This window comes from Ostrea edulis, chromosome 2 (genome assembly GCF_947568905.1).
Source record: "Ostrea edulis chromosome 2, xbOstEdul1.1, whole genome shotgun sequence".
Taxonomy (NCBI): Eukaryota; Metazoa; Mollusca; class Bivalvia; order Ostreida; family Ostreidae; genus Ostrea; species Ostrea edulis.
In genome coordinates, this window is record NC_079165.1 from 78,807,882 (window position 1) to 78,816,708 (window position 8,827).

General features: G+C 33.2%; 1 protein-coding gene across 19 annotated transcripts in view; it reads left to right on the forward strand.

Moving 5' to 3' along the window:
• The window catches only part of LOC125680722 (uncharacterized), a 44,139-nt gene extending 35,533 nt beyond the window's left edge, over nt 1-8,606 (forward strand). For 3 of the 19 annotated variants that reach the window (XM_056154858.1, XM_056154859.1, XM_056154857.1), the window contains exons 10-14: nt 1,350-1,414; nt 1,547-1,565; nt 1,661-1,728; nt 1,992-2,121; nt 3,724-8,606. In XM_056154858.1, the coding sequence (XP_056010833.1) occupies nt 1,350-1,414; nt 1,547-1,565; nt 1,661-1,728; nt 1,992-2,077 (238 nt within the window). In that variant the 3' untranslated portion in view covers nt 2,078-2,121; nt 3,724-8,606. The remainder of the gene's footprint in view (nt 1-1,349; nt 1,415-1,546; nt 1,566-1,660; nt 1,729-1,991; nt 2,122-3,723) is intronic. The other 16 variants (XR_008800131.1, XR_008800132.1, XR_008800133.1 and 13 more) reach the window with 16 other exon arrangements.
• The last annotated feature ends 221 nt before the right edge of the window (nt 8,607-8,827 follow it).

Consider the following 8,827-nt stretch of genomic DNA (forward strand, 5'->3'; position numbering starts at 1 on the left):
GAATTCCTGCACAAACTTATGATAAAAACACCACATATGGGGTGTATTCTGGATGGAAATGATGTAGACTCCACATAAGTATGTTGTTTTAATTTTTCAAAGCAACATAATTAATAAAATACCCACAACTCTCACAAAAATAAATAATTCCGGATTGCTCTCGATTTAATTCAAAGTTGATATTCATCAACAGCACACCTTTCGATCCAAAAAATCGTTCGTGCAAAATTTATTTGTATTGATAGATTTTGATAGACTACAGTCAGTTTCTGGATCGAAGGTCGTGTTTTATATGAATTATATGACTAAATTTGAAAAAAGTGGAGATTTCTGCAGAAAACCAGACCGATACCGGTTTTGTCTTGTATAGAATTCCACAAGCTGACGTTTTGGCGGGGAAATCTTGGCACGTCGCGATGGTATAAAGATTATATTATCAAATGATAACAATTTTATTTCAATTCATTCTGCTTTATTTTTTAACACACCACAGGGCCGATATAGCTAAACATGGTCTTAGTCCTTTATCTGTTCTTTTCATTATAATCCCGTGAAAAAGGGTAAAGAAAACGAACAATGATCAAATCCTATAATGATAAAATAAATAATTAAAAGTTAAAATAAAGAACTGTCTGATAACTGAAATGAAATACGTCACACAGGATTTCTCATAATGACAGGTTGTATTTGAAAATAAAATCATTATAATGTCGATCTTTATCTATTTCCTCAAGAGAAAGAAAAGTATGAGTGTTTCTGCAGCAGTGAGTACATTTAATAATGATAAACAGTTAAACGTTTTTGTCAGTACATATCCATATTGCTCGGCTATATAAGAAAAAAAAACATGTCTGAAAATGACACTAAACATGCACATAGGAATACCTACAATTAGTAGGCTGGCTAGTTTGACACTCGCTTCATAACCAGGAGATCATGAGTTCGATTCTCAATCGAGAATGCTAAACTGTTTATCATGTGTACTGACTGCTGTTAACACATAGTATCTGTCATCACAAGCGAAAGCCACCGTATGTTTAGAATATCACCTTTAAAACAAAGATATCACGTCATGTTAAGCGTTGATACTGAACACCATCCACGTGTTTTGAACAGCGCTTTATGAGTGAGCAAATATAGGAATCCGTTAGTTACTTTGGAAGTCAATCGCAGTATGGAATGTTAATCAAGTTTTCTTAAGAAATGGTTCTGACTATCAAACATGGTTGAAAATATCACTGAAAGGAAATACATTGTTAATAAAAATGATGACTTCCATCAATATTCACAAATCATTTTTATTTCATAGATTGGTTTTAAGATATTGTTGTCCTACATTATTGTTTCAGAGACCATTATGAACAATTACCAGAAGAAAGAGCTGAGAATCAGTACGACCACCTGTCCGTTCAAGGTAAATACGCGATACCAATATCATAAATGTTTACCATAGGAGGGCGTAATTTGATTTTAAAAGTACTTCAACACATATCTTGCCTTACCATACACATACCATACATTCATTGCTTTAATTCTGTTTTCACAGATACACCAGGAAGTAATGCGTAAGTTTAACTCCTCTCTCTCTCTCTCTCTCTCTCTCTCTCTCTCTCTCTCATGTAAATGCATTTATCACTTTAGGAAAGGTTTTATTTTACAGGCAAACGTACGAGACCTTACAGGATTCAGCTGGTGAAAACAAATATGCGAAACTTTCATATGACAAAGGTATGGTATTTTTTTTTTCTTTTTGTCATTTCTTTATCATAAGCGAAAATATACTACAGAAAAAGTACACAGTAATGGGAAAATACGTTTTCATTTTTGTCACCTTAAAGATATGTTTTAATGTATATATATTTCCGTACGTACATAATGTAGTATACACAAAATTAATTTTACAATTCTTAAAAAAAAGAATAAAAGAATTAATTAGCAATATGAAATAGTAAAGCTGATAGTTATGATAACGCGATCTGATAAATTACTAGAACATGCACACCATTCACCTTCAACAGGGAGCATATATTTCACATCTAGAGAGTCCATCTGCCAACCCACATTGTGTGCAGGATGACTGTCTCACCCTGTAGTAAGATCCATACAAGCTACAATTCAAAAGTTTTCATAGTTCATAACCTTAAGGACATTTTTGAAAGAAAATGTAATTACCCTTACTATGCAAAATTGTCATAGCATTTGAATACGACATTAATAACGATTTAACAGCATGTACCAAAACAATTCTCATTTTAATCAATATAATCAATTTATGCGTCTATATTATATATGAAATAGTGGAATACACTTTGTTGTACAATCGTTTTGAGTAATGCTCATCCAGATAAAAACCACTAACAATGTATTTCCATTGCACATGAAGACCGGTATACTCACCGTTTCCATATATTTGACATATTTTCACAGTCCAAAAGTGAATGTCTTGTATTTTTGATTATGACATGTTTTACCTTGTTTGTTTATTTACATATAGAACATCATTCAGAAGTTTGTAATTAAATTCTGCTGTATTTTGTCTTCTATTAATTTCATTTTACATAAATATTTGTTCCGCATTGCTAAATACTTGAAACTGGTACTTTGTTTACGCTGTGAGCATGAAAGTTTTAAAGAAGGATTAGATTTGATTTTATTCTTTTTATGTTTTATATTGTTTTATAAGCTAAATTATCGGTGTAGTTGTTTTTAAAAATGAATTTTTGAATAATGATATTTGTTATATCCACAAATTTTGCTAAGTACAGCTCCTGTCAAATCTGGCGGTTCGAGGATAGTTTTTGCTGTAACTAATACATCATAAAATAAGATGAACAGCGTTATAAGAGTGAAAATGTCATTTAATCAAATAAATGACGTAAAAACACAACATATAAAACAAAAAATCTAAATAATGATAATAATTGACTGCGATATACAGACAAGCAGACATGGTAAAATCTGACTAGATTCAATGAGAGACATAATGACTAGTCATACATTAGTTATCCCAGCCAATACAGCTTTAAGGAAACTAATTACATTAACTAAACATAAACCTTACCAATTATAATTATAAAGTATTGAAAACGTTAACACTATGAGCCAGAGGCATATTTTGGAAAGGAATAAAGGTAAAATTGAAATAACAAATTACATATGGCAGATTTTTATCGTGATGAAAACTATATACATAACTAGTATTTTCAGGGGGGGGGGGGACTGTAACAGCTTAGAAGATAAAGACTGATTGTACTTTAATAGTGACAACAAGCTAATAACTTGTTTTAGTCACTGATAACAATTATTTACATACAAGTGTCATTTTACTCACTGGAACAGCAGACTAATTCTGACCTGTTCCTTTCTAGCAGGCATATATTGTAATTATTGAAAACAAGGTAATACGTGCACAAATCTGGGTAATAGCAGATACATTCTGGCCTTTTACAGTTTGTGAGAGTACAGGTGTACACAATTCATTACAAAAGCAAATGTACTCTAGAATACAAACAGCAGACAAATTCTGGCCTGTTTGAGAATTTCTGTCCATCAATAATATCTAAATTGCATACAGTCTGTAGAACAGAAGACAAAGGCTGGTCAGGTCTTTTTTAAAACTATAATCTGTTGAACGTGAGCTAATGAACACCATCACAGTAGTAAATGTAAAAGGGGTTTTCAGGGTAAAAGAACTTATTCTTATATAACATTTTATTGCACTAGAGTACCACCGTCCTAACTGTTGAATGTGATTTTCCGAAAGACCTACTTTGCCACTTCTGTTGCAGCTCCAATCCTGAAGCTATGACCTTTATAAAAGTTTGTATTTAGGCCACAATTTAACTGAGTCACAATAAAAGAATGTGGAACTGGTGTGCCAGATTGAAAGGAATAAAAAGGCCATTGTGACAAAACTTGGAAATATAAACTTGCGAGGCTTGAACGGGACATATAGATGAGTCCCTACTTGGTGTTAGAGATATGGTGATTGGTTGATTGTTCTTCATATTCTTGAAATGTCTGAGAACAATCTGAACACCTTGACCTTTAATAAATGAGACATTAGTTCTCTGAATGACCTTTGAAACATGGGCATTGTCCTGTGGTACTACTTCTCTTAATCTAAAGAATCAATGGAATGCTGACAAAATTTGGAGTAAAATAGTTTTTGTGATTGTCATTCTGTTATCTGGAGATTTATTTAAGTTTGAGCACCCTTAATTAATACAATGCTGAGTGGGATCTGGCACATTACAAAGTTTGTGAACATGGCTGATTGCAGAGACATGAGAAGCTATTGTTGATGGTCAAGAATTTGTACTATGTAAATTGCCAATAAAATTGCATATGAGTGATAGGGAACAAGGTAATTCAAGAACTGAACTCGATGAACGGCAAAATTCATGTAATGGCTTCCAATTTCTTAAGTATGCTTGCTGAGTTGCTGATGATAAAGATGCACAAAGTAACTGTTGACTTATTGGGCTTAAATGTAAATCATGTGTTGTGGCAGCACTGTTTGCTGGGGGTCTAACCATGGGGCCAAGGCTATGGCCTCCTGAAATTTAAAGCGAGACAAAAAGTCTGGGATTGTATTTGATTTGTTTTGCTTTAAAAAATTAAATTTAAGGGCTGCTAAAACTGAATTAGCCTCACAATATTTTTTTCGTTGCTTGATTGTTGATTATTCACACAACCGCCATATTGCCTGAGGATAATAATATTTTGTGATTTTTCAATTTCTGCCCCCAGATTTATAATGCTTAAACAATGAGGAAGAGTTCTTTAATTGTTATTTGATATGGCTGATGATAGTCAAGCCAAGAACCAGAAAACCAGCTATTGCTGCAAAATTAATCTCTCAGTCAAGATTGCCAATACAACGGAATGAAGGCGATACAGGTTAATGCTGATTGGTCAATAAAGAAATTGGGATTCCCAACAGGGTATCTTTTAAAAACAATAAGGCTTCGAAGGGATAATCAATATTAATACAAAATGTGTATATAAAACAATTTATTGTGCCAATAAATGTTTATTGTTCATATTCTGTATTTTAAAAAAAACTTCGAAAGTATCACGAATTTACATAGCCATTTTAATGAGTAATGGATGAAAGATCGTCTAGAGTGTTAAGCTGGTTTTGTGTATAAAATGTAAAAATTTTCCTTGTAGGTACAAGTGCTGCTGGACCAAACATGTTGTATGAGAACTAATTCCGTGTATCTTCCTGTGGATTTTCTTTACACTTGTTGAAGCATGAAGAAATCCTTATAGAAGAGTGGCACATGTTGAACAATATGAAATGTTATTGGTTTTTTTAGGTAGTTGCAATGTAGCAAATATAATTATAATAGCTATTTATGAAATTATTATATGATTAGTTCGCACCAGTTTAAATACCAAACATTGATTTTAAGGCTCGTAATTTTAATACTCTATCTACGTAAAGGATATAAGCCTCCAACTGTCCACTATGTGAGAGAAAGAACTGATCGAGGCCCTTGGTCAGGTAAATGGAGTTATTCGTAGTCAAAATAAGTGGCCAAGAACGGTCTAACAATCGGTATGAAACACGTCAGACAGAATTTGACCCAATGATAGGTTGTATTGGCAAACTAGATCGTTATAACGATGATAGAAATTGCGAAATGCTGACTTTAAAGGTCAAGTACGGTGATTTTCCTAAAACTTGAATTTTATACAGGAAAATGTCTGTCGTACACTTACGGATTAATTTCCATGGCAATTTTGATAAAAATCACTTGGCGTGAATTACACGGCGCTATCAAACTTTTACCTGAGCGATCGATAAATGTGTTGTCACGTGAGTTATCGCTCGTAGCTTATGACGTCATCTGCGACAACTTTCGATTGCATTGATAGGCTTTTATAGTGTTTACATAGAAAAGTCCTGCATTTGTGGTACAATGCGCTGCTTTGAACTGCAATGTGAAATCGGGACAGGGATTAAGCGTGTTTTTTCCTCAAAAGACCCTCAATTTCGAAGAATTTGTACACTGAAACTGAAAAGAGATACTGAGATTTGTGACAAGCCACGAGGATCAGTGAGCGACACTTTAATTAACGAGGTTTCCATCAACCCTGACGCATCATCCTGTTTGACTCCAAACAAAGTGCAAAGTGATGATTAACTGGGCATCCTACAAAACAAGTGGAGGGATGTATTTTATGGGGCTCACGGCGGGTGTGACCGGTCAACAGGGGATGATTACTCCTCCTAGGCACCTGATCCCACCTCTGGTGTGTCCAGGGGTCCGTGTTTGCCCAACTATCTATTTTGTATTGCTTGTAGGAGTTATGAGATTGATCACAGTTCGTTATCTTCACCTTGCATTTTAATTGTAAAAAGTTCAACCCAAAAAAGGGGGATGCATTCCATCCCTCTCTACATCCACCACTGAATGCTTTAATGCGACATTGTATTTATTGGGTTTGCGATTGCACATAAAAATTAATGTCACCCATTACCTAGTTCGAATTGATTTTATTTCTTTAATTAAATGAAATATCTTTCGCATATTGTCGAACTCATACTATATTTATAAGGGACTCATCATTTCATTTCTTCAATATATATATATATTTTGAATAAATAAAATATAGTAAAAATGGAAATTAATTCAATTTAAAAACCAATTTTGATAAAACCTTATTTATTGCGAGGTCAGTCCAATTTTCAAAGCTTTTTTTCCCCAAGTTCATTATGCAAACAAGTACAAGTTTTTCCTTTCCCTAATATGCTTTTAAGTGCTACATTAATTAATATATCATAAATCATTAAGGCAAAATTTCACACCTCAAAATGCTACAATTCGTTAACTTTGTGCCGTAATATCTCAATTTTGCATTTGACGTGTGTTGTGAAGAAATTACATGTCCTAATAGGCCTAATTTACATTTTATGATATTGAATCTACATGTAGATGTTAAAAAGGGGGTACAAACGTTGTGCACAATAAGTTTTTTCTTTTGTCTTTTGTTGTTCTTTTTTCAAAAAGACATTTTTGAATTGAATGTATATCTAGCTAAACACATTATAATCTGAATCTGATACAAACATGAGAATCAATCTAGTTAACATCAGATCCTAAAATACGCTCACAATTGTTACAATAGAGTATACGGCGAGTATCTATGAAGTCTGATTTTGATTAGCCTAGCTATAGATTGTGTAAGATACAAAGGTTATCTTTTGATGAACATTTTTTTCCAATATCATTCCAAATTTTCTATGGACTGTCCCGGTAAATAATTTCTAACTGAGATTCCGATGAGATATTTGTCGAACATAGACATATTACTATCTGATGATTTCGAAACGGGTGCATGTACAAACATAAAAGGTTGAATCCCTAAACTCAAGTGTATCTACGGTATTTCACCGTCACTATCCACGGTATTGCTAAAACTGGCAATTTCTCACAGAAATTAAAACGATGATATACAGGCGTAAATAACTACAATTGTCTCAAATGACGTGATAAGAAAGGGCGACAATTCCTTCATTCGTTTCTATAAACAAGGAATTTTGAATAGGTATTTTGCGCATTTATTAGGATTTAAAAAAATAAACGCATCAATAAACTTTTCAAAAGGGGTTTCAATGAATTATAAACTTTATTTTCAAATCTTTTATTACACTTGACCTTTAATCGACACTGTTGAAACCCCTGCACCATCATCTTGTCTGTCAGCAGCCTGATTCGATTTAAAAACTAACCATGCGCAGAACAAACTCTTGCGTTTCGAATCAGTTGAAAGATATAAACACCATATGCAGGTGATAATGGAATATTGCTAAATAGATATGGGAAGTTGACGACGGAAAAGCTGAAATAATCCCATTTGTCCTAAAGTTGAGTTGTTAGTTTGCCGTTAATATCTACTTTCAATAAAATATCTAAGTGTGAAGCAGAAGTGGACGAGTATGTGGTGTCTTTTATTTCGAGTTTACATGGATATATCGAATCGGCATATGAACGAAAGTTTTTTGTATTGCTTATAGGAGTTATGAGATTGATCATAGTTCGTTATCTTCATCTTTCATGTGCTCGTTGGTAAATTTGAATTTCATGAGTATTTTCATATCTTCACCCTTGTCAATAGATAAAAGAACACTTTTACCTTATTTTCACAACTTGTTCATCAGGGTCGTATATCCCCGCAGAAGAGAGGTTTGTGTCACAGATTCTCACATTTATGTTACAAATGTCAAAAATACACGATATTTCAGATTAAAGTCAAAATTCACAGGAAAAAATAAAGAAAAATTATATTTATGACAAACACATGACTTCAGCTTCCGAATCTCCATCGTCAATTTCCTATAGTTATCTTCTGCATATGAGTCGCCCAGTATAAAAAGGTGTCACTCTGTGGAGTCTATAAGGCAAAACAGTATGTCTTAAAGAAACATAGCAGTCTTTATTTTGGGTATTAGAATGTTGGTTTCTGTATGAAATTTCGCCTACAAAAGTACTTTTTTCCCGAATATCATTTTTTTTTTTTACAAATGTTCTGCTATACAATGTCAGTTTGTACTCGTGTTTACCCAAATTACGCAATAAAGATATCTATATGTTGATGGTGTCTTTATTTGATAAACTGTTGCAAAAGGCCACCCTAAACCAGAAATAAAACACTGAAATTGTTTTACTTGAGTATAACTGTACATAAGTCTATTTGAGGAAATTTGGTTTTATGTGGCCCTCTTGTTGAAAATGGCTAAACTATTTTTAAAAATCGTTCTCAAAATTTACCTTGAGATTTAGCAGCCTGTCAAACGTAAAACCTTTAAAGCATA